The sequence below is a fragment of the Scyliorhinus torazame genome, chromosome 2 (assembly GCF_047496885.1).
Source record: "Scyliorhinus torazame isolate Kashiwa2021f chromosome 2, sScyTor2.1, whole genome shotgun sequence".
Taxonomy (NCBI): Eukaryota; Metazoa; Chordata; class Chondrichthyes; order Carcharhiniformes; family Scyliorhinidae; genus Scyliorhinus; species Scyliorhinus torazame.
This window is the reverse complement of record NC_092708.1, coordinates 33,705,001-33,731,880: the sequence shown is the minus strand read 5'-3', so window position 1 is coordinate 33,731,880 and position 26,880 is coordinate 33,705,001. Positions and strand designations below refer to the sequence as shown.

Sequence of the window (26,880 nt, the reverse complement as noted above, 5' to 3'; positions counted from 1 at the left end):
GGACCACCCCAGAGTCTAGTGAATTTTGGTAAATTATCACTAGTGCATTTGCAATTTCCCTAGCCATCACTTTTAGCACTCTGGGATGCATTCCATCAGGGCCAGGAGACTTGTCTACCTTTAGCCCCATTAGCTTGCCCATCACTACCTCCTTGGTGATATCAATCCTCTCAAGGTCCTCATCTGTCATAGCCTCATTTCCATCAGTCACTGGCATGTTATTTGTGTCTTCCACTGTGAAGACTGACCCAAAAAACCTGTTCAGTTCCTCAGCCATTTCCTCATCTCCCATTATTAAATCTCCCTTCTCATCCTCTAAAGGACCAATATTTACCTTAGCGACTCTTTTTTGTTTTATGTATTTGTAGAAACTTTTACTATCTGTTTTTATATTCTGAGCAAGTTTACTCTCATAATCTATCTTACTCTTCTTTATAGCTTTATTAGTAGCTTTCTGTTGCCCCCGAAAGATTTCCCAGTCCTCTAGTCTCCCACTGATCTTTGCTATTTTGTATGTTTTTTCCTTCAATTTGATACTCTCCCTTATTTCCTTAGATATCCACGGTCGATTTTCCCTCTTTTTACCGTCCTTCCTTTTTGTTGGTATAAACCTTTGCTGGGCACTGTGAAAAATCACTTGGAAGGTTCTCCACTGTTCCTCAACTGTTTCACCATACAATCTTTGCTCCCAGTGTACCTTAGCTAGTTCTTCTCTCATCCCATTGTAATCTCCTTTGTTTAAGCACAAAACACTAGTGCTTGATTTTACCTTCTCACCCTCCATCTGTATTTTAAATTCCACCATATTGTGATCGCTCCTTCCGAGAGGATCCCTAACTATGATATCCTGAATCAATCCTGTCTCATTACACAGGACCAGATCTAGGACCGCTTGTTCCCTCGTAGGTTCCATTACATACTGTTCGAGGAAACTATCGCGGATACATTCTATAAACTCCTCCTCAAGGCTGCCTTGACCGACCTGGTTAAACCAATCAACATGTAGATTAAAATCCCCCATGATAACTGCTGTACCATTTCTACATGCATCTGTTATTTCTTTGTTTATTGCCTGCCCCACCATAATGTTACTATTTGGTGGCCTATAGATTACTCCTATCAGTGACTTTTTCGCCTTACTATTCCTGATTTCCACCCAAATGGATTCAACTTTATCCTCCATAGCACCGATGTCATCCCTTACTGTTGCCCGGATGTCATCCTTAAATAACAGAGCTACACCACCTCCCTTACCATCCACTCTGTCCTTCCGAAAAGTTTGATACCCTCGGATATTTAACTCCCAGTCGTGACCATCCTTTAGCCATGTTTCAGTAATGGCCACTAAATCATAGTCATTCACGATGATTTGCGCCATCAACTCATTTACCTTATTCCGAATACTACGAGCATTCAGGTAAAGTACACTTATGTTGGCTTTTTTACCTCTGTTCTTAATCTTAACACCTCGATCAGTAACCTCTCCTAAGTTATATTTCCTTTTAACCTTTCCCCTAAATTTCCTTGTCGTCGAACCCATATCTTCATGTAACAACCTGCCGCGTCGCTTACCATTAATGTTTTCACTTCCCGTTTTATTCCTTTTAGTATTCCTGGTCCTATTCACTGAGCTCCCCTCAGTCACTGTACCTTGTACTGTCACCCTTTTTGATTTTTGACTATGGCTTCTCTGCCTTACACTTTCCCCCTTACTGCCTTTTATTTCTGTCCCTGTTTTACTACCTTCCAACTTCCTGTATCGGTTCCCATCCCCCTGCCACATTAGTTTAAACTCTCCCCAACAGATCTGCTCTTACTCACATTGCCAATATTTCTCTCTATCTCTAGCTAACTCCTGGTCTGCTCTCTCCCCCCACAAGGCTCAGCATCAATGCCTTGTATACTTGTATCTGTTGCTCCCTCAAGTGGCTACTCTAGATTTTTAATTAGCCCTTGCAGTTCTTACAGTTAGGATAATACCATAGATGGGGAGGGGGGTGTTGACTTATTTATTTCTATGTGAACCACAAGCTGTTTCTTATATTGACCGAATGACCACAGAACCAGTGTATTAGTTCGAAAGGCAGTTTACTTTTATGGAGAGGATAGAAGCTCACGAGGAGGTTCTTGTAGTTGAGAGAACATCTTCCCTGGTGTTGTGGAGATCCTGCTACATGGCTTGTCATCCATTCTGAAGGGTTCGGGGCAAGAAGGAGACCGAACAGGTTATACCCCTAGCAAGGCCCCTGGCAAGAGGTGGGGTAAGAGTTGCCGAATGCATTTGAAAATTGCTGCCATCTTTCGGTGACCTTGATCTGGAGGCTGGTGTATCGGTTCAATGGAGCACAACATACCCTGTCTTTGGGGCCAGGGGTCCGTCTGGCCCACCGATCACGGTCCTGTTTTGTCCTGTTTCCGAGACACCCCGGCTGGAGCGTTGGCTGTAAGCTGCCTGGGTGTTGGTGAGACGGCATGGCAGCAGTAATGATGTCTCGTGCTTCCATCGTCAGAATCATAGAATCCCTCCAGTGCAGAAGGAGGCCATTTGGCCCAGCCTTTGTGCTGGGTGAACAATTGCTTTGGCAATCGGGACATCCTGAGCACATAGCCGGCCCAACGGAGTTGATTTCGGATGGTCATGGGCTCAATTCTCGTGTTCTTGGCTCCTTCAAGGACACTGATGTTAGTACAACCTGTCCTCCCAACTAATGTGGAGAATCCGTCTCAGACAGCATTAATGGTACCTGTCCAGGGCCTTGAGGTGGAGTCTGTACATAGTCCAAATTTCTGAGCCGTATAGAAAAGTTGGGAGGACAACTTCCTTGTACTCAAGGATCTTGGTGTCAGTACGCATGTCACAGTCCTCAAAGACTCTCATCCTTAGGCATCCGAAGGAGGCATTCCCGGATTGGATATGATGTTGGATCTCCACATCGAAGTCAGCCTTAGAGGAGAGGAAGCTCCCCAGGAAATGCTCCGCCTTTGTTAGGGTTTCTCTATTGACCTTGATGGCCGGAGAGACCAGGTCTTTCCTGGGGCGAGTTGATGAAGGACTTGAGTCTTCTTAAGGTTGAGGCTAGGACTGATTCTTTGGTATGTTTCTGTGTCAAGCATGGCTAGGAGAGTCTTCTGAGAGGTTGGAGATGGCAATGTGACCTGCATACTGAAGATTCATGAGCGATGTTTGTGTCACGTTCTGCTTGCATTTCAACCAATTGGGGTTGAGAACTTTTCTATCCATCCTGTAGGTGATGTCCCAGACCCGGGATTGAACCTGGGACCTCAGTGCCGGGAGGCAGCAACCACTGCGCCACCATCCTACCTCGGGAACCTTGGCCGGGATTTTCAAATCCCAGAACCCGGCCGGAGAATCGGTGGGACCAGCGCGAATCGTGCCACGCCGCCCAGATGCCAGTCTGCCGATTCTCCGGAGCGCGGATAATCAGCGCAATTGGCGCCGGCACACCGCCGGTCGGGGGCCGCTCCATGGGGCCTCCCCGGCGATTCTCGGCACGGGATGGGCCGAGCGGCCACGCTGAAAAATCCGAGCCCCGCAGGCGCCGTCCACACCTGCTCTTTCCCGGGGGGACCTCGGCGTGATGCATCTGGAGCCAGCCTGGTGGGGGGGGGGGGGGGAAGGGGGGGCCGACGCGGTGGGGGGGGGGGGCTCCGCTGTGGCCTGGCCCGTGATCAGGGCCTACCGATCGGCATGCCAGCCTCTCGGACTGGGGGCCTCTTTTTTTCCGCGCCGGCCCCTGTAGCCCTACGCCATGTTGTGTCGGGGCCGGCGCGGAGAAGGGAGGCACCGCGCATGCGCGGCAATCGCGCCGGTGCCACTGCGCATGCGCAGACCCCGCAACACCCATCTGAGTCCAGGCCCCCATTAGGGGTCAGAATATCTGCTCCTGAGGCCATGTTGGCACCGTCGAGAAACCCGACGGCGTTTACGACGGCGTTTACACTTCGCCTCAGGATCAGAGAATCCCGCCCCTTGTTCTTGACAAGGTGAAAGATGATGGCAGTGAAGATGGAGAAAAGGGTGGGGCCAATGGCACACCCCTGCTTGACCTCGAAGTTTTATGCCATGAATTAAAGGATGTTGATGAATTTCTCTGGAAAGTCCTGTCATCACATTGAGGATACCCTCCATCATGTTATGTAGCACTACCACCGTGCAAAATGGGATAGGATAGACTGTGAGCAGACCTGGCAACTCAACACTGGGTGAGGCACTGTGGGCCAGCAGAAGCAGCAGACTTTTCTTTATTCGTTCATGGGATGTGGGCATCGCAGGCTGTACCAGCATATATTGCCCATCCCTAATTGCCCTTGAGGGGCAGTTAAGAATCAACCACATTTCTGTGGGTCTGGAGTCACATGTAGGCCAGACCAGGTAAGGATGGCAGATTTCCTTCCCTCAAGGACATGAGTGAATCAGATGGGTTTTACAACAATCAGCAATGTTTTCATCGTCGTCGTTCGACTTTTAATTCCAGCCTTTTATTGATTTCAAGTTTTACCACCTGCAGTGGCGGGATTCAAAACTGGGTCCCAGAGCATTATCCTGGGTTTCTGGCTTACTAGTCCAGTGACAATACCACTACTATACTGCCTCCCCTATTGAACACAACCACAATCTGTAACCTCTGGGCCCGGCATCTCCTCCACCCTGCTATTACTACCAAGTCAAGGGATCAATCCTGGTTCAATGAAGAGTGGATGCCCGGAGCAACACCAGGCATTCATAACAATGAGGTGTCAACTTGGCGAAGCTACAACGCAGGACTACTTGTGTGCCAAACAACATAAACAGCAAGTAACAGACTGAGCTAAGCAATTTCACAACCATCAGATCACATCTAAGTTCTGCAGTCCGGCCACATCCAGCCGTGATTAATGGTGGACAATTAAACAACTGACTGGAGAAGGAGGCACCACAAATATTATTATTTCAAGAGTGTCACACCTGGTGTAAAGGTTGGGAATACAGATGACCATGTTTATTTGGGCGTTGAGAAGCCACTGATAAAATTCCTCCATAAGGGACCAATTACTGAGCAGTGGTACAGAGAGAGTTGCAGAAAATTATTCAGAGAATTGTGTGTGGAAAAAAAAAGGAAGTCTATTGCAGGGATGATTCAAGTGGAGTTCGGTAGTTGTAGAATAATGGGGAGAAAGATTCTGAGCCCATCTTTCATTCACTAATGACCTGCGAGGAGGAATATCAAGTAAGATGCCTAAAGTTGCAGATAATTCAAAGTTGTACGGGGTGCTAATCGAGTTGAAGAGGTAATTATATTGAAAAGGCTATTAGAAAGCTTGGTGCTTCGAGGGATGATTGGCAAATGACCTTCAACATGGATGAATATAGTGATTTGCATATTGAATCTGAGTATTAATTATAACTTTTTAAACCAAGGGTTACATGGGTAAATTGCGAGGGAGAAAAAACCTTGCACAAAAGGATTGATTGGATTTCAAAAGATCATTGAAACTGTCCAATTAATGAAGATACATTGGGACAGTGCAGTAATGATTGGAGCAAGCTGTGGGCTTTTTGGGACAACTAATGGGACAGTTAGCTTTATAAATAATAAAGAAATATAAAAGCAAGGGAGCTGTGCTAAACCTTAATAAATCACTGGCTAGGTCTCTGTTCGAGTGTTGTGTCCAATTCTGGGCATTGCACTTTAGATGGTGTAATAACCCTTACGAGACCGATGCGGACGGCCCGAATTATCTCCCCATGGGGCTCGTAGAATATGAGCTTCCCCGCTGATTGGTGAAGACCCGTTTAGCCCAGTTGCTTGGCCAGCTGGTTCATTATGCAGAGCGAGACCAACAGCCCAGGTTCAATTCCCATACCAGCTGAGGTTATCCATGAAGGCCCCACCTTCCCAACCTCGCCCCTCGCCTGAGGCGCAATATTCCTCAAGGTAAATGACCGCCAGTCAGCTCTCCCCCCCCAAAGGGGAAAGCAGCCTATGGTCACCGAGGACTATGGGGACTTTACCTTTACCTCAAAATCAGGGTTTTGACAGTGTAAGTCGGGGCAATTGTTTCTACTGGCAAGAGGGTTGGTAAGCAGAGGACATAATGTTAATTCAATTGATGAAAGTCCAGAAGGAATTGAGGGTTTATTTTTTGCACAGCAGATTGTTAACTTTCAAACGGGATTTGGATAATACTTGAAAAGGAGAGAATAACTTTAAAAAGAAAAACATCAGGCACATTTACAGGGTTCCTACCAGGGGGAATACAGTCCTTTGTCAGAGTGTTTTGCATTCTTTGATTAATGTGGTGATGCTACAACCTGGGGCTTGAATAAGAGTAGGGAACATGAAGCTCTTTGATTGATAACCTGATGCTCGGTGCCTGTAAAGCTGAAGTTCATAAGGTGCACGTGACTCCTATTATTTGAGCACTGAGGCTAGGGAACTTCTTTGTGCCCATTTTACTTGTTTTTTTCTGCCAATCCAGCAGCCTTTTGTGGTCACTTCTTCTGGACCTAGCCCATAAATACAGACTTCAGGTACGGGCCTGACTTCAATTGTAACTTGACGGATTTGAGACTGTGACTCCTGGCTGGTTGGACACCAGAACCACTTAACTATTATGCCGACAAATTCTACTGAAAAGAATAAACAAAAACAGAAAATTATGGAAAGTTACAAAAGGTCCATCAATATCAAAGAGCAGAAAAGATGGGTTGAATGTTTTGTGTTTAGATCAGTGTGGTGAATATATTTCACCTAATGCATGAGCTATCTGTACTGTCCGTATAATGATGTGACCCATGACCTGGAAGTGATGATACGGGCTACTTTCAGGTACTGTACTGGAATCCCGGTGGGCTCTGCCCCTGGCTCCGCCCTCACCGGGGCCATATATAGTCCGGCCACCTGTGGGTGGCACTCATTTGTACAGCCGACTGTGGCCGGCGAGTCATGGATATTAAAGTCTAATGTTCACTTGTTCTCACGGTCTCACAGTGAATTGACAGTATAACAATTTAATATCCATCGATAGCATCATGGAAGCCGCTCTAAAGCCAGATAAGCTCGAACTCGACGCGCACGCGTCGGAAGCAAAGGAGAGCTTCGAACATTGGCTTTGCTGCTTCGAGGCCTACCTCGACTCCTCCACAGTGCTTCCCACTGAAACGCTCAAGCTGCGACTCCTCCACGCTCGGGTGAGCCATTGAATCGCCGTGATGATCGAGAAAGTGGCCACGTACGAGGTGGCGGTCGCAACCCTCAAGGTGCATTTCGTGAAGCCTGTAAACAAGGTGTACGCCCGACATCTCCTCACGACTTGCCGTCAATGCGCTGGGGAATCGCTAGATGAGTACCTGGAAATACTGACCCTACTCGCGAGGAACTGTAGCTACCGGGATGTGATGAACCACATGAACCAACAGATCCGGGACAGCTACGTGGCTGGGGTCCGATCGAACTACATCAGGCAGCGCTTGCTGGAAAACGGGACCACGGACCTGTGGGACACGGTAAAGCTAACTACCTCATTAGAGGTGGCCTACCAGAACTTCAGTGCGTTCCCCGCGGACCCGGCGAACCCTTCGTGGACGCCATCGTCGCGACCCCCCTCGGACCTGACTATGTCACGGGCCGCCAGTGCCGCGTGGCTGCCAGTCCAGCCCGGGAACCGCAGTGCTACTTCTGCGGTCAGGGACAACACCCCCGGCAGCGTTGCCCAGCCCGCACAGCGACGTGCAGCGACTGTGGGAAAAAGGGACACTTCGCCAGAGTCTGTCTGGGCCGACCTAAAGCCCAGAAATCAAACACTCACCAGGTCCGACCCGTGGACTCACAGGCCCGCAGACCCCGCAATGTGGTTGCGTGCCTGCCCGGAACGCCCCTTTCAGACGCGTCATCAGCCTCGTGCGACTCGTGGGGGCCGCCATCTTGGTAGCCACCTTCGACCCAGCCCGACACGTGTGACCCATGGGGGCCGCCATTTTGTGACCACAACACTGCCATCCACGCTGGCTACCCGCAGCTGGGCGCAGTCACCCTCGACCAGTCACAGCCGAAGCACTTGAAAAAATCAATCATGGTCGTCCGGGGCAATGGGCACGAGACCCCCTGCCTTTTCGACTCCGGAAGCACGGAGAGCTTTGTTCACCCTGACACGGTAAGGCGCTACTCCCATCCCAGATACCCCGCATCCCAAACCATCTCCCTTGTCTCCGAATCCCATTCGGTCCAGATCCGGGGGTACTGTATCGCTAACCTCGCGATGCAGGGTGCCGAGTACGCCCGCTTTAAGTTGTACGTCCTCTCTCACCTCTGAGCCCCCTACTGCTTGGATTAGACGTCCAATGCAGTCACCGAAGCCTGACCCTACAGTTCGACGGACCCTTACCCTGCCTCACGGTATGCAGCCTCGCGACCCTCAGGGTCTCCCCCCCCCTTCACTCTTTGCGAACCTCACTCCCGACTATAAGCCCATCGCCACCAGGAGCAGGCGGTATAGTTCCCAAGATATGAGTTTTATCAAGTCGGAGGTCCAGCGACTGTTGAGTGAAGGGATCATCGAGGCCAGCAACGGCCCCTGGAGCGCGCAAGTGGTGGTCGTCCAGACCGGGGAAAAGAACCGGATGGTTGTAGACTGCAGCCAGACTATTAACCGGTTCATGGAACTGGATGCGTACCCCCTCCCCCGCATAGCGGAGACGGTCAATCAGATCGCACAGTACCGTGTGTTCTCAACGGTCGATCTGAAGTCGGCCTACCACCAGCTCCCAATCCGCCCAGAAGAACGCCACTACACTGCTTTTGAAGCAGCCAGCCGACTCTTCCACTTCCTCAGGGTCCCCTTCGGCGTCACTAACGGAGTCTCGGTCTTTTAGAGAACGATGGACCGAATGGTGGACCAGTACGGTTTGCGGGCTACATACCCGAACTTGGACAATGTCACCATCTGCGCCCATGATCAGCAGGACCATGACGCCAACCTTCAGAGGTTCCTCCAGGCCGCCCAATCCCTCAACCTCACATACAACAAAGAGAAGTGTGTTTTCCGCACTACACGACTGGCCATCCTCGGCTACGTCGTGGAGAACGGAGTCCTCGGGCCTGACCCCGACCGTATGTGCCATCTCATGGAACTCCCCCCTCCCCACAGCCTCAAGGCCCTCAAACAATGCCTGGGGCTGTTCTCCTACTATGCGCAGTGGGTCCCCAACTGTGCTGACAAAGCCCGCCCACTTATTCAAACCACCAATTTTCCCCTGACGGCTGAGGCCCGCTCGGCCTTCAGCCGCATCAAGGCCGACATCACCAAGGCCGCAATGCACGTGGTGGACGAGTCCGTCCCCTTTCAGGTAGAGAGCGATGCATCAGACGTCGCACTGGCCGCCACACTCAACCAGGTGGGCAGGCCAGTAGTATTCTTCTCCAGAACCCTCCACGCTTCCGAAATCCGACACTCCTCGGTCGAGAAGGAAGCACAAGTCATAGTGGAAGCCGTGCGGCACTGGAGGCACTAGCTAGCCGGTAGGAGGTTCGCCCTCTTCACCGACCAGCGGTCAGTCGCCTTAATGTTTGAAAAGCACAACGGGGCAAAATAAAAAATGACTAAATCCTGAGGTGGCGGATCGAACTCTCCACCTACAATTACGATATCAAATATTGTCCTGGGAAGCTCAGCGAGCCCCCAGATGCCCTGTCCCGCGGCACATGTGCCAGCGCGCAAGATGACTGACTTCCAGATATCCACGATGACCTCTGCCACCCGGGGGTCACCCGGCTTACCCACTTTATTAAGGCCGGCAATCTGCCCTTCTCCACCGAGGCGGTCAAGGCCATGGCCAGGGATTGCCAGGTCTGAGCGGAGTGCAAACCGCACTTCTATCGGCCAGACAAGGCCCGCCTGTTAAAGGCCTCCCGGCCCTTTGAGCGCCTAAGTATGGACTTCAAAGGGCGCCTCCCCTCCACCAACCGTAATGTATACTTTCTAACCGTCGTCGGCGAGTACTCCCGCTTCCCCTTCGCAGTCCCCTGCCCCGACATGACCTCGGCCACTGTGATAAAGGCACTGCACAGCATCTTCACACTGTTCGGTTTCCCTGCTTACGTCCACAGTGACCGGGGCACATCGTTCTTGAGCGATGAGCTGCATCAGTACCTGCTCAGCAAAGGCATCGCCTCGAGCAGGACTACGAGCTATAACCTGCAGGGAAACGGGCAGGTGGAGAGGGAGAACGCGACGGTATAGAACGCCGTCCTTCTGGCCCTCCGGTCTAGAAGTCTCCCGACCCCCCGTTGGCAGGAGGTCCTCCCCGACGCCTTCCACTCCATTAGATCACTGCTCTGCACATTCACGAACGAGACCCCTCACGACCGCGTATTTCTCTTCCCGAGGAAGTCCATCTCCGGGGTCTCGCTTCCATCCTGGCTGACAACTCCGGGACCTGTCTTCTCCGGAGGCACATGAGGAGCCATAAGACTGACCCCCTGATCGAGAGGGTCCAGCTGCTGCACGCCAACCCCCAGTACGCCTACGTCGCGCACCAGGATGGACAGCACAATACGGTCTCCCGATGAGATCTGGCGCCAGCTGGTTCCCCTGCCAACACGCCCCCCTCCCCGCTGCCTACAGCCACCCTCTGCGCCTCTTACGCCCCCCGGTCTCCTGTCTTGGCCCGCGCCGGCACTGCTGCCATCCACCACCCCCTTGCATACCCCCACCCCCCAACCGTCTCCGACACGCCAGGCTGAGGCTCAAGCTCCAGACACGACGCCCCCGGAGTCACCATCGGCAACGACTGTGCCCGCTTCATCGCCAGAGCTGAGGAGGTCTAAAAGAACAATCCGGCCTCCAGACAGACTGAATCTCTAATGACCCCACGTCACCCCCGCTGGACTTGTTCTTTTTAACAGGGGGTGAATGTGGTGAATGTATTTCACCTAATGCATGAGCTGTCTGTACTGTCTGTATAATGATGTGACCTATGACCTGGAAGTGATGATATGGGCTACTTCCAGGTACTGTACTGGAACCCCGGTGGGCTCCGCCTCTGGCTCCGCCCTGACCGGGGCCATATATAGTCCGGCCACCTGTGGGTGGCACTCATTTGTACAGCCGACTCTGGCAGGCGAGTTCATGGATATTAAAGCCTAATGTTCACTCATTCTCATGTTCTCACAGTGAATTGACGGTATAATAGTCAGGATAAAAGAAACTACCTCTCAAACATAAATGAAATAGGGTCAATAATAGGCGAGAAGGCCCCTCGAGTCTGATCAACAAGCTCTTGGCTGATCTGTGACCTCAAACGCAGTTGAAGCATTCAAGGGAGAATTGGATTATTGTCTGCAAAAGAAGAATGTCCAGGGCTATGGCGAGATGATAGAGCAGTGGCACAAGGTGAATTTCTCACCAGGAGAGCATGCACACACACAATGGACCGAATCATCTCCTTCTTTACTGCGATGGTTCTGTGAACTCCATTTTACCTCCCCTTGCACATATTCCCTCATCCTCCTAACCTGGATTTCTGTCTTGAATATACTTAGTGACTGAGTGTCCACTGCTCTTTGGGGTAGAGAATTGCAAGGAACCACAATCCAAAGTACGAACAAAAATTATCCGTCCAAAATGGCTAACTCCTCTTGCTGAGACTTTCCAGCCCAGGGAAATGACCGGTCAACATTTATCCTGTCAATCTTTCTCGGATTCATTTCAGCGTAATTCTCCGTTGGTGGGATTCTCCGGTCTGCCGGCAGCGCACCCACGGGCGGGGATTTCCCAACGGCGTGGTGCGGCCACAATGGGAACGCTGCTGGTACGGGCGAGCCGCACAGAAAAATACGGCTGGCAGATCGCAGAATCCCGCCCATATATGTTTCAATGAGATCACTCCTCATTCAAAAAGTTGGCCCATTCTACATGTTCTTCCCTCATGGGGACATCCCCGAAAAAACTCCCAACAAGTTTGTCAAACATGATTTCCCTTTCACAAACCCATGTTGACTCTGCCCAGTTTTACCATTCCTTTTCTAAATGTCCACTTCTCACATCCTTAATAAAACATTCTAACATTTTCCCGACTACTGACGTCAAACTAACAGGTCTACAGATCTCCATTCTCCCTCTTCCTCTCTTCGTAAACAGCGGGGTTACGCTTTCTGCTTTCCGGTTCGCAGGAATCTTTCTAGAATCTAAAGAATTTTGAAAGATAACAACCACTAACGCATTTTGTGTAAAGGGTCAGACCCATTCGGAATATTGTGAGCGGTTCTGGGCTCCATATCTAAGGAAGGATGTGCTGGCCTTGAAAAAGGTCCAGAGGAGGTTCACAAGAATGATCCCTGGAATGAAGAACTTGTCGTATGAGGAATGGTTGAGGACTCTGGGTGTGTACGCGTTGGAGTTTAGAAGGATGAGCGGGGATCTTATTGAAACTTACAGGATACTGCAAGGCCTGGATAGAGTGGACGTGGAGTGGATGTTTTCACTTGTAGGAAAAACTAGAACCAGAGGGCACCATCTCAGAAGGTGGTAAATCTATGGAACTCTTTGCCGCAGAAGGCTGTGGAGGCCAAATCACTGAGTGTCTTTAAGAAGAAATAGATATGTTCTTGATTAATAAGGGGATATGGGGTTATGGGGAGACGGGGAGAAGGCAAGAGAATGGGGATGAGCACTGCAGCTGAGTCCATGTTGCTTCTGAGATTTCTCTGTCATTGGAACACATGGAATGTGAAGAAGATATATGTTACAGGTGCTAGCAGGTGCTAGCAGTTAGACACCACTTCAAATGCATCACTTGCCAAGATGTTTATTTGAATTGTTCAGCTGGCGGCCTTCTTCATGCCTGTTCTTGCGATCAGTTAGGGGCCAGTAACATTTTTGTTTAAACTCGACAATGTTTGAAATCTCAGTTACCTACTCAGTGAATGAAACCACAAGTTTCCTGGGGCTGTTCACGCGGCAGGATCTTCCAATCCCATCAGCGGCGCGTGGCGGATTCAATGGGAAATCCCATTGACAGTAGTGGGACTGGAAAATCCAGATGCCAGCCAATGACGGGCCCCCTCCCGCCACCAAGAAACACGCCGCAGAAGCCCAGAGAATCTTGCCCAAAGACTCCGCTTCCAATTCCTTTTGAGGAAGAATTCCAGAGACTTACAGCCCCCTGAGAGAAACAAATTCTCCTCATCTCTGTCTTAAATAGGTGATTCCTTATTTCGAAATAGTGACACACAGCTCGAAGTTATCCGATAGGGGGAAACATTCTCTCCACATCCGCCCTGACAATACCCATCAGGATCTTAAGGTTTCGATCAAATTGCCTCTTACGCTTTTAAGCTCCAGTGGATAAAGTCCTAACCTGCCCAACCTTTCCTCACAAGACGATTCACCCATTCCTGGTTTTAACCTCTGATTTTATGCAAAAGTCACCCTAACTTGCAACGACCACTCACCGCCCTGATGCTTCAATATCCTTACCTGAGACTGCAACCTACAGGATTCAGAAAGCTGCATTCCCTCCTCTAATAGCCAGCAGAATTCCAGATCTTTTGCAGACTCCCGCCTCAACTAGGTCGGCCCTGCCTGTGAGTGCCTCCAAACTCCAGTCTCCTGGCTGCACCCAGCTACAAATGGGTCGCAGGGTTTTCTGAGTCCCGAACTGCCTGAAGCATGGAACGCGTGACCTTACACCACCTTCTCGGACCCCCAGGAACCCTTCTGCTCCCTAACTACACAGAACAGCTCCCAGGGCTGCGCTGTGAGTTGCAAACCACGCAATTTCCAAATGCAACTCTCAGCTGAAGCAAATAGCTCCCAGGGCTCTTATGACCATGGAGCCTACTTACAGCAGCACCTTTTCAGAATGGAGCCTCTTCCCTGCTAAAGAACAGTCAGCTAAATCGAAATCAGAGAATGTTCTTAAGTTCCACATATATTTTTGATGAAATAACCTGCTCTGGTTTTTCCTCAAACTGTTCTCCAAACCAATTATCTCTCCTTTACAATTCCCCCAGCTAAGTAAGCCCACCTGCTGTTTTATGCTCCTTCTCTTCTCCTCTGACTCCATTAAACAAGCTTCTGAACTGCCATTTTCTTTTCGGTGTTGTGGAGATCTCCCCAGCCTAGCATTTTAGTTATCTTACCTTATCCTCCCAGAACAAACCGATACCTCAAAAATATTAGCATGAACCATGGAGTAGCTATTTGCAGCAATGTTCAAATGAAAAAGTAAGTGGGTGGGTAAAGGGAAAATAATAATACTGTGGGTGGCACGGTAGCACAGTGGTTAGCACTGTTGCTTCACTGCCCCAGGGTCGCAGGTTCGATTCCCGGCTTGGGTCACTGTCTGTACGGAGTCAATGTGGTGATACACCACTGTACTTCCCTAGCATTGTACATAGTTATATAATAGTTGTGTGTAACGTGGCCCTGTAATCCTGTGTATTGTACTGTGTATTGTACTGTAGCTCTGTAGAGGTTCGGTCACCTGTATGTAACCTGACCTGGCCACGGAGAGCTCCGCCTTGGCCACTCCCCCGGGAGTTAGGTATAAGACCCAGCTTCTGAGACCTGACCCATTTTGTCTGGGGTCGTCTGTGTCGGGTAAGCTTCCTATGTAGTGTATTAAAGCCTTGGTTAAAGTCTCACATGTCTTTGTGGTTCTTGACGCTTAGTGCATCAATTTAATACACTACAGTTATAATGGAGGCTGCTCTGAAACCCGACAAGCTCTCGCTCGACCCCCACGCTCCACGCGCGGATCACCTTTTCAACTGCTGGCTCCGGTTTTTCGAGGCCTACCTGGAAGCATCCTCCGCCTTCGCCAAAACGGACGCTGACCGACTCAACCTCCTGTGCTCACGGCTCGACTACGGGCTTTTCGACCTCATCACGGGAACAACGACCTACGCCGATGCCATCGTGAAGCTCAAAAGCCGGTATGCACGAACTGTTAATTCTATTTACGCCCGCCACCGCCTCGCCTCCCTGCACCAGCAGCCGGGCGAACCCCTATCCGTGTTCGTTCGGGACCTCCGTGCCCTCGCACTCACCTGCAACGCGCCAGCTGTCTCCGCTGAGCAGAACACTGAGGCCCTGGCGCTCGATGCCTTTGTAGCCGGCATCGCTTCCGTCCCAATTCGCCAACTCCTACTGGCATAAACTAGCCTGATTCTGGACACGGCAGTCACTATGGCAGAGGCCCAACAGGCAGCCTATGACAATAATGCGTCCTACACGCCTGCCCAAACTTCCTATGCGCCTGCCCACATTCCCTACGTGGCCTCTACCTCCCTGCCGCCCGCCCAGCAACAACCCCTGCAAGTCATGGCCCACCCAGCCACACCAGCAGTAAAAATAATGCCTGGGCCCCAGTGTTACTTTTGTGGCCAGGCAAAACACCCCAGGAAACGCTGCCCTGCTAGAGATGCTACCTGTTCAGCCTGTGGCAAGAAAGGCCATTTTGCAAACTTCTGCCACTCCACCGGTGCCTCGGGGTCCAACACCCCAGCGTGCTACTCCTGGGAGCCGCCATCCTCCGTTCCCGGCTCGCTATTCGACACGTGTGGCGCATGGGCGCCGCCATCTTTGATTATCCCCGGCCCGACTTCCTTCACTTCCGGTCCGCTGCACGTCACTTCCGGTCCACCGCCGATCGTCACTGCCGGTCCTGCGCACCCGACCAAAATGCTGCAAACAACTGAGATGCAGCCAACGACAGCAACCTGGCCTCCAACAGCAGCCTACGACACCTGGGCGCCGCCACCTTCTTCCGCAGGCCGCTCCCCGGATCCGGCACCCTTCTCCAACAGCTCCACCATCGCATCCATCGTCCTCGACCAGGACCGACAGCATCAGCTCGCCAGATCCACCATGGAGGTTCAGGTAAATTGTTTCACTGTTACCTGCCTCTTCAACAGCGGCAGCACGGAGAGCTTCCTCCACCCGGACACCGTGCGCCGCTGCTCCCTCAAGGTACTACCCACGCGCAGGCATATTTCCATGGCCTCCAACTCCCAGTCGGCCGAGGTTTCGGGCTACTGCGTCGTCCCCCTCTCAGTGAACGGCGCGGTGTTCCAGGATTTCAAATTCATGGTCCTCCCTCACCTCTGCGCCGCCGCGATCCTCAGCCTGGACTTCCAATGCCACCTGCGCAGCCTCACCTTGCATTTTAACGGCCCCCTCCCCCTCCTCACGGTCTCCAACCCCCAGTTCTTCCCTGATCCCCCCCCGGGTCCCACCTGTAGTCTCTCCACGCTCAGGATCCCCCCCTTCACTGTTTGCTAATCTCACCCCCGACTGCAAGCCCGTGGCTACTAAAAGTTGGCGTTACAGTTTCGGGGACCGCCAATTCATTCGAGCGGAGATTAAGCGCCTTCTCTCGGAAAAGATCATTGCTCACAGCACCAGCCCCTGGCGAGCCCAAATGGTGGTAGTCAAGTCTAGCGAGAAACACCGCATGGTCATTGACTACAGTCAGACCATCAACCGGTACACGCTGCTTGATGCGTATCCCCTCCCCCGCATATCTGACATGGTCAACCGGATTGCACAGTACCGTGTGTTCTCCACCATAGACTTGAAATCCGCCTACCACCAGCTCCCTATCCGCCCGGAGGACCGTAACTTCACGGCCTTCGAGGCGGACGGCCGCCTCTACCACTTTCTTAGGGTACCCTTTGGCGTCACCAATTGAGTCTCGGTTTTCCAACGGGAGATGGACCGAATGGTGGACCAGAACAGACTGCGGGCTACCTTCCCGTATCTGGACAACGTCACCATCTGTGGCCACAACCAGCAGGACCATGACATCAACCTCACTAAATTCCTCCAAACTGCCAAACGCCTCAATCTCACGTACAACGAGGCAAAATGTGTTTTCGGCACCACCCGCCTCGCCATACTCGGCTACGTGGTGGAGAACGGTGTCCTCGGCCCCGATCCTGACCGTCTGCGCCCCCTTCTTGAACTCCCCATTCCCACCTGCCCCAAAGAACTGAGGCGATGCCTCGGGTTCTTTGCCTACTATGCCCAGTGGGTGCCCGAGTACGCTGACAAGGCCCGACCCCTCCTCCGTTCCCCCTCATTCCCCCTCCCGCCCGAGGCCTGCCAGGCCTGCCCCCTCCTAAAAACCACTATCGCCAGAGCCGCCATGCATGCGGTAGACGAGTCTGCACCATTCCAAGTCGAGAGCGATGCCTCCGACTTTGCCCTGGGTGCCACCCTCAACCAGGCGGGCAGGCCCATCGCCTTCTTTTCCCGCACACTCCAAGGCCCCGAGATCCGCCACTCCTCTGTTGAGAAGGAGGCACAGGCCATAGTGGAAGCCGTCCGGCACTGGAGGCACTACCTGGCCGGAAAACCATTTACCCTCGTTACTGACCAACGATCAGTTGCGTTCATGTTCGACAACAAACAACGAGGTAAAATCAAAAATGCTAAGATATTACGGTGAAGGATCGAACTCTCCACCTACAATTATAGTATCTTATACCGGCCAGGTAAGCTCAATGATCCTCCTGATGCCCTGTCCCATAGTACTTGTTACAACGCACAGGATGACCGACTGCGGGCACTACATAATGACCTCTGTCACCCGGACGTCAGGCGGTTCTACCACTGCACCAAGGGCCACAACCTGCCCTTCTCAGTCGAGGAGGTCAAGGCCATGACTAGCGCCTGCCAAGTCTGTGCGGAATGCAAGCCGCAATTCTACAAGCCAGACAAGGCGCACCTAATCAAGGCTACCCGCCCCTTTGAACATCTCAGCATTGACTTCAAAGGGCCCCTCCCCACCCACAACTGCAACACGTACTTCCTCAATGTCATCGACGAGTACTCGCGGTTCCCCTTCGCCATTCCCTGCCCCGACACGACCTCCGGAACTGTCACCAAAGCATTGCACGACCTCTTCATGCTGTTCGGTTATCCCAATTACATTCACAGTGACCGGGGCTCCTCCTCCATGAGTGAGGAGCTGCGTCGGTACCTGCTCGCCAGGGGCGTTGCCTCGAACAGGACGACCAGTTACAACCCCCGGGGGAACTGACAGGTGGAGAGGGAGAACGTGACAGTTTGGAAGGCCGTGCTGCTAGCCATCAAGTCCAAAGGCCTACCAGTCTCCCGTTGGCAGGAGGCCCTCCCTGCCGCATTCCACTCCATCTGGTCCCTTTTGTGTACTGCAACGAATGCTACCCCTCATGAGCGGATGTTTCTCTTCTCCAGGAGATTGGCATCCATGACATCGCTTCCGTCCTGGCTCCTGTCCCCGGGAGACGTCCTGCTCCGCAAGCACGTGCGGACCTCTAAGGCGGAGCCCCTGGTGGGGAGAGTCCGTCTCCTCCACGCCAACCCACAGTACGCGTACATAGCGTACCCCGATGGGCGTGAGGAGACCGTCTCCATCAAGGACCTGGCCCCCTCTGGGGCCCCTGCCGCCCCCGCCCCGCAACCTCCACCCCGCTCTCTCTCTGCTCCCGTCGATCCCTCGGCCTGTTACTACTCCGTGCCAGCCGCTGTCATCCCGCAGTTTCGCCTCGAGCCAGCCGAAGCGGTGGGGGACGTCATGCCGCCTCGCGACCCAGCACCACCGACTGCATAGATACCGCCGGACACTACCTCAGCGCCGCAGCTCCGACGTTCAAAGAGATCGACCAAACACATCGTTCGTCTCGACCTCTGACGACACGGAACCTCCTGATGGACTCTGTTCGTTACTCCCTGTTTGTTCACTGTGTTTGCTACTCCATATTTTCACCCCGGACGTCCTTCTAAACAAGGGGTGAATGTGGTGATACATCACTGTACTTCCCTAGCATTGTACATAGTTATATAATAGTTGTGTGTAACGTGGCCCTGTAATCCTGTGTATTGTACTGTGTATTGTACTGTAGCTCTGTAGAGGTTTGGTCACCTGTATGTAACCTGACCTGGCCACGGAGAGCTCCGCCTTGGCCACTCCCCCGGGAGTTAGGTATAAGACCCCGCTTCTGAGACCTGACCCATTTTGTCTGGGGTCGTCTGTGTCGGGTAAGCTTCCTATGTAGTGTATTAAAGCCTTGGTTAAAGTCTCACATGTCTTTGTGGTTCTTGACGCTTAGTGCATCAGTCTGCACATTTTCCCCGTGTCTGCATGGGTTTCCTCCGGGTGCTCCGGTTTCCTCCAACAAGTCCCAAAAGACGTGCTTGTTAAGTGAATTGGACATTCTAAATTCTCCCTCTGTGTACCCGAACAGGCGCCGTGGCGACTAGGGGCTTTTCACAGTAACTTCATTGCAGTGTTAATGTAAGCCTACTTGTGACAATAAAGACGATTATTATTACAAACTTTTAAAAGTTGATTCCTGCCCTTCCACTCTGAAGGTCTTCTTCTCCCCTGTGTTTGAATGTCCCAAGCTTTGGCAGGTGCACTTGTTAAAACATTGTGAGTTGTTAGTCCCTCTGTTGTTAATTTTCTGTGCTTTGGGAGACCAGGTTGGCTCATGGTCCAATCGGGGCCTGTTTTATTTTTGGACGTAAAGCAAGAGCGCTTCTGTTTGCTTCGATTGCAAACAGCAGCAATTCTTTTTTTTAAACACTACAGGGACTTTTCCCTTTTGTTTGTTTTCTATTCTCTGAATGTTCTGTTTATTTTGAGCGTTTGACTCTGCCAGCCAGTCTTTACAGGTTGTCTTTTGTTTTTCAAAACGCCGGCCTTTTTTTTTTGTTAACTGCAGCTCTCATTCAGCTGCCCTCTGGATGAGACTTTGGACAGCTACCTATTCTGGTTTGGGACAACATCTAGTTTTTTTGTATTCGTGCTCGCCGTCTTGTGAAGTGTGGCACTCAGGTTCTTGCAATATTCAGCAGCGTTACTCACCTATCTTGCAACCTGAACAATTTTGTTGCTCTGCGTCATGCAGGGGAGTTGTAATTGTTCTTCTGAGCTGCATGTCTCTCCAGTCCAGCTTCCGTTCTTTATACCTTGACACAAATTGTTCTGGTTCATGTATTTAACTGTCACCTTTCTTACTCTTCGGGAAAGGCATAGTGGTATTGTCACAGGACCAGTAAACCAGAGACCCAGTGTAATTCTCTGGGGACCCAGGTTCAAATCCTGCCACTGCAGATTGTGAAATTTGAATTCAATAAAATTCCTGAATTGAAAGTCTAATAATGACCATGAAACCATTGTCGTAAAAACGCATCTGGTTCACTAATGTCCTTTCGGGAAGGAAATCTGCTGTCCTTACCTGGTCTGGCCTATACTTGACTCCAGACCCAGAGCAATTGACTCTTAACTGCCCCCTCAAGGGCAATTAGGGATGGGCAATAAATGCTGGCACAGCCAGCGTCCCACAAACGAATAAAATAAACTCTGTTGGCCAACACAGTTGCATACCATGCTGTTAAAATGGTGCTGTTTGCTGGTGCATTATGGGTTCCTTAGATCTCCCAATGAGGATAAGTTGAGACTTGTACATTTAAACATGTGCTGTTTATTGTTAACCGTTAACTCGTTACAGATCCAAGATATGGTCATGCACCGAGCTGTTGTCTCCATGCAGGCTGATTCCAGAGTGTTGCTTCCGGACTGTTCTCTGGGAGTCTGTTACCATGTGACTCCATGCATCATACTGTGGGGACTGCTATTCCCCAGTCCCACATTAAACCTTGCTCTTCCTAGCATCTTTAAATCACAATGTAGACACCACAGCATAGTCTAATGAAATAGACTACTGTTCAACATGGTTCAATTTAAATTTGTTATGGACAAAGAAACAGACAAGTTACAAAAAAGGTTTTGGATTGGGGAGAGTCGATTTCCATAAAATAAGGCAGGATCTAGCCAAGGTAAAGACTGGAAAGAGTTATTTGTGGGGAAACCCACAGAGGAGTAGTAGGGGATATTCAAAGATGAACTAGGAGGGTGCAAACACCAAAGAACAATACAGCACAGGCACAGGCCCTTCGGCCCTCCAAGCCTGTGCCGATCACGTGTCCTATCTCAACCAACCGCCTGTGTCCTTCTCTAATCCGTCATGTGCCTGTCCAGATAAGTCTTAAAGGTGGCTAACGTAGCTGCCTCAACCACCTCACTTGGCAGTGCATTCCAGGCCACCATCACCCTCTGTGTAAAGAACTTCCCCCGCACAACTCCACTGAACCTATCCCCCCTCACCTTGAACTTGTGCCTCATTGCAATTGTCATATCCGTCCTGGGAAAAAGCCTCCAACTGTTCACCCTATCTATACCCCTAATAATTTTATAAACTTCTATCAGGTCACCCCTCAGCCTCCATCTCGCTAGGGAGAACAATCCCAGTTTATTCAATGTCTCTTCATAGCTAAATCCACCATACCAGGCAACATCCTGGTAAACCTTTTCTGGACTCTCTCCAAAGCCTTCTGGTAGTACAGGCCCAATATGTTCCCTCTAGGATAGTAGGAAGGTGTAACAGACCCAGAGAACCATGGATGGCCAGAGGCATTCAGGATATGATGAGAAAGAATATATGATGAGAGGCTTTTAACAGGCATAAGGGGAGCAAGTGTACAGAGGCATTAGTGGAACACAGAAAGTGCAGGATGGCGCTTACGAAATCTATTAGGAGAGTAAAAAGGGGATATGAGAAAATTCTGGCTGGTCAAAGTAGGGAAAATCCCAAGATATTCTATAAGTATACCAATGGGAAGAAGATAACCAGGGAAAGGGTAGGGCCGGTAAGGACCAAGGGAGAAATCTGTGTTTTGAGGACATTGTTAGGCTGTTGAATGAATACTTCACATCTGTCTTCACCCAAGGGAATGAGGAGGTTGATATGGAACTTGGGAAGAGAGATTGTGGGGTTCTTGAGCAAATTGCCATAGGGAGTGGCAAGGTATTGGAGGTATTGGCAGGCTTAAAAGTAGAAAAATCTCCAGGTCCAGAGGAATTGTGTCCCAGGCTGCTGTGGGAGGCAAGGAGGGAGATTGCCGGGGCTCAGACCCAAATTTCTAAATCATTTCTGGCCATGCGGGAGGTACTAAAGTACTGGAAAACAGCTAATCTGGTCCCACTATTTAAGAAAAGTTGTAGAGACCAGCCAGGGAACTACAGGCCAGTGAGTCTAATGTCAGTGGTTGGGAAACTACTGGAGAAGATTTTGAAGGAGAGAATCTATCTCCACTTGCAGAGGCAAGGTTTAATCAGGGATAGTCAACATGGCTTTGCCAGAGGGAGGTCATGCCTAACAAATTTGATTGAATTTTTTGAGCATGCATCCAAGTGTATAGATGAGGGTAGTGCAGTTGATGTGGTTTACATGGATTTCAGCAGTCTTTGGCAAGGTCCCACATGGGAGACTTATTAAGAAGGCAAATACACAAGGGATACAGGGTGATTTGATAAGGTGGATTCATAATTGGCTTAGCGGAAAGAGACAGAGGATGATGACAGGCTGCTGCTTTCGTGTCTGGAAGCCAGTGACCAGTGGCGTACTACAGGAACCGTGCTCGGCTCCTTATTGTTTGTATTTTATATAAATGACATAGATGACTGTGTGTGTGTGTGTGGGGGGGGGGGGGGGGGGTGTAGGATCAGTAAGTTTGCAGATGACACAAAGATTGGCCGGGTGGTTAACAATGAAGTTAAATGTCTTGGGTTATAGGAAGATATAGACGGGATGGTCAAATGGGCAGATAAATGGCAGATGCAATTTAACCCTGAAAAGTGTGAGATGATGCACTTTGGTAGGAGTAATTTAACAAGGAAGAATACTATGAAAGATCTGACACTGGGAAGTTCCGAAGAACAAAGGGACTTTGACATGTTTGTCCATAGATCTTTAAAGGTAGAAGGGCAGTTTAATAGGGTGGTGAAAAGGTCATTGGGACACTCGCTTTTATTCATTGGGGCATAGATTACAAAAGCAGGGAGGTCATGATGGAGCAGTACAGAACTTTGGTGAGGCGAGAGTTGGAGTACTGTGTGCAATTCTGGACATTATAGGAAGGATGTGATTGCACTGGAGAGGGTGCAAAGAAGATTCATCAGAATGTTGCCTGGGATGGAATATTTAAGTTATAAAGAGAGGTTGGATAGGCTTGGGTTGTTTTCTCTGGAGCAGAGAAGACTGACGGCGACCTGATCGAGGTGTACAGGGTTATGAGGGGCATGGACAGGATGGATAAGGTGCAGCTGTTCCCCTTAGTTGAAGGGTCAGTTACGAGGAGACACAAGTTCAAAGTGAGGGTTGGGAGGTTTAGGGGAAATTTGAGGAAAAATGTTTTTACCCAGAGTGTGTTGACGGTCTGGAACGCACTGCCTGGGAGGGTGGTCGAGGCGGGATGCCTCACGTCCTTTAAAAAGAACCTGGCATGCCCATAACATTCAAGGCTATGGGCCAAATGCTGGCAAGTGAGATTAGGTGGGCAACTCAGGGCGTTTCATGCGCCGGTGCAGACTCGATGGGCCAAAGGCCCTCTTTTGCACTGTGGTAGTCTGTGATTCTATTAAATATTATTTGGATGGTTTGAAAGGAATGCAGGGTTGAAAAATATGTTCAATTGTGAAGAGAAATATCAACCTGAAATATTAACTTGTCTTAGTTTAAACAACTCTCCATGTCTGAGGCTCTTTCTATATCTGTGACTCCTCCAGCTCTACAATTCTCTGGTATCTATCCCTCTGTTCTTCTAGTTCTGGTCTCGCATATTCGCGATCTCAATCACTCCACCCTGGTAGCCATTTTTTGAGCTGAGGGGGGAGTCCCTCTCCAAACCTAGGTTCCCTCACCCCTCTCCTCCTTTAAGGAACTCTTTGCAAACTGCCATTTTCACCTCTTATATTATTTCAGTATGTAGCTCAAAGGCAAATTTTTGTTCGATAAATTTTGTTCGACAATGAGATGCCTTGGAGCATTTTAGTAGATCACCAAGTTGGTGTTTGGCTTGTGGAATCTTTTGTTTTAGATTCCAACATGTGCCGCGGGGCAGGGTACCTTTGAACTTGAAAAAGACATCCATTCCCTCTGCACAAGGCTGCAGGATGGGAGCTGGGCAAGCTTTAAAATGTGTGGGGATTAAAGTATTCATCTGGAATTGATTGTGTATAGGTACAGTGCTGCGCCATCTCAATGATTTTAAGCATGTTGTTTCTTTCATCCTGCAGATAATTGCGACAATCACCTTGTATCTGGCTTGCCTCAATCAGCGTTCCGTTCCTCTTCAGCACTATCCAGCAGTCACAGTCCAGGCTTTGCAAAGCTGAACAGAAGGGATGGTAAGACACAAGCTTCCATTGATGATTGAGCAGATGATTCAGTCTCAGTGTGTTCACGCATCACAAATGCAAATGAAAATGCACAAGTAGGTTGTATTTTCACCGGTGAGGAAATATCTGTCCACAGAATGGATGGACCGGCATACATCAAGTTGCCAGATGCCCATGTGCTGATATTTACAGTTGGCTTGCTGTGCTTGTCAAATGCTGTGGTAATGGTTCGTTCCCCAAGGTACAATAGGCCCTAGATTAACAATGATGTATACCTGGTTAGAGCTTTTTCAAACTGATGGCAGAGTGCAGTTCATCAAAGAGGTATTACCCTGATGTCCTATTGGTTATTGCAAGTGGCAAGCTTGCAAACCATCTTGAAGTGTTTCTCTGGTGTTGTACCTCCAACTGCTGCACTAAGGCATCACAGTTTGATAATAGGTATCTTACCGGCAGAGCTCCCATGGCATTGCCTTCTCGTCCAAAGGTGGGGGTGGTGGGGGGGTGGGGGGGGGGGGGGGGGGGTGGGGGGGGGTGTTTGGTGGGGGGGGGGGGGGGGCAGAGACTGAAGTGGGGTCGAGGTGAGTTACAGAACTACCATTGACAAAAATTGGAGAGATGTGTTCAGCAATAGGGAAGTAAGTGTTTTTTGACTGGTTTGTGGAAAACAAACATTTTTTAACAAAACTGCTGCATATAGAAACCCCACTTTTATAAGTTGCTTTTACTCAAGTAAGAATTTTTTTCAAGCTATGATACTAGTTGTCTTACGTTGTGCTGCCAATCTTTCGCTTTTACTGGACCAGGAAGGCAACTCTTGGCCGTGCTTTCTGAATCCCAATCTTGTCCTCAGTAAAAATGAATTCTGGCAGCTATGTACCTGATGCACGATCAATGACCACTAAAGCCAGGTTGTAGTCCAACTGAAGGCTTTAATAAGCTAGATGTTTCCCCAGCAGCTCAGGTACAGAATGAGGGCTGCTGGGGCGGCACGGGTTCTTATACTCCGCCTATCAGGGCGGAGCTATTATACACTCTAACCAATAGAAAGCATATAGTTTCCACCAATAGTGCTTTAGCCTATCAGGTACCATAATACCTATAATACCACAGTACCGAACAACAACAACTTATATTTGCATAGTATCCTAAATGTAAAATATTAAGGCATGTCATGGGTTTGACATTGTGGGAAATGTTCAGAATACAAAGGGTTAATGGCGTATCATAATTAACCACTAGATGGAGCTAGATGCAGAACTATATAAAGCACTGACTCACAGACTTCTGGGAGAAGGCGGGAGAGGAGAGCATTGGAGCAATGAGGAGGACAGTTGTGGATAGAGTGTAGAGACCAGTGTTAATTAGATTGTAGATTACTAGATTATTGTTTACTATAGGAGTAGGTGGCCGACCTTTAATAAGTAGTGTAAATCTTTGTGAATACTACAACATCCATCCTGAGAACAAGAATCACAAAGAACACCACAACGGGAACATTATAAAACAAATATGATGCCAAGGAGATGTTACGCCAGATGACCAAAAGTGGTCTAATAGATAGGCTCTAAAGAGTTTCTTAAAGCGAGAAAGGAACTCACCAAAGCCCCTTCGGCAGCATCTTCCAAACCCACAACAGCTACCATCTAGAAAGATGAGGGAAGCAGACAGATGGGAACACCGCTACCTGGAAGTTCCCCTCCAAGCCACTCACCATTCTGACTTGGAAGTATATCGCCGTTCCTTCACTGTCACTGGGTCAAAATCCTAGAACTCCCTCCCTACTGAATAATAAAAAAAAAGATGGAGATATTTGGGAGGGAATTCCAAAGCTTAGGGCCTATGCAATTGAATGTGTGGCCACCGATGGTGGTGTGATGAACATCAAGGTTGCCAAGCCAAAATTAGATGAGCACAGAGGATAATGTTTCGACTGTATGAGTTACCTTGCTGAGTCTGTGCTGCTGATGGTTATACCTGACAGGGTATAAATGCTCAGGGAGCCTGAGAAGGTAAATTAAACAACATTTAATAAGCCAACAGAGGCTTTCAGCTCATAGGGCCAAGAAGTGCCGATCCCAATACTAGGCTGACTTTTATAGGGCAAATTTATGAGCCCCTGCTAGGTGGGCCTCAACTAACTAGCAGGAGAGCTTGTATTCCACACATTCCATGAGGAGATCAATTGAGGTGTCCCCATGGGTCTTGTGAGAGTTATTACACAGGGGTATGGTCATTATATTACTGAACGAGTAATCCAGGAAGGAAAACTACCATCCTTACCCAACCTGGTCTGTATGTGACTCGAGACCCACAGAAATGTGTTTGACTCTTACCTGCCCTCTGAAATGGCCAAGCGAGTCACTGAGTTGTATCAAATTGCTGCAAGTAACAATAAGAAAAAAAACAGGTATACCCCCAACATCGACCAAGACATTGGAACAAAAAACAGCGCAACCTGCCCAGTCAACTCTGCAAAGTCCTCCTCACTAACTTCTGGGGATTGTAGTTTTTACCTCACCACTATTCTTAGAATTCCCCCTATACCAAAAAGGGCCGATTTATTCTAAATGGTGAGCAGGGATTCTCATTCCCCGACTCCTACGCAGACTTAGGCGAATGCTATTCGGGTCAAACTAGTATTTCAAGTT

The 26,880-nt window shown here is 49.8% G+C and overlaps 1 protein-coding gene across 2 annotated transcripts in view; it reads left to right on the top strand.

Annotated features, from left to right (window-relative positions):
• The window catches only part of LOC140387047 (contactin-associated protein-like 5), a 1,703,123-nt gene that overhangs the window by 155,406 nt on the left and 1,520,837 nt on the right, over positions 1-26,880 (top strand). For both annotated transcript variants that reach the window (XM_072470060.1, XM_072470068.1), the window contains one exon: positions 24,128-24,238. In XM_072470060.1, the coding sequence (XP_072326161.1) occupies positions 24,128-24,238 (111 nt within the window). The remainder of the gene's footprint in view (positions 1-24,127; positions 24,239-26,880) is intronic.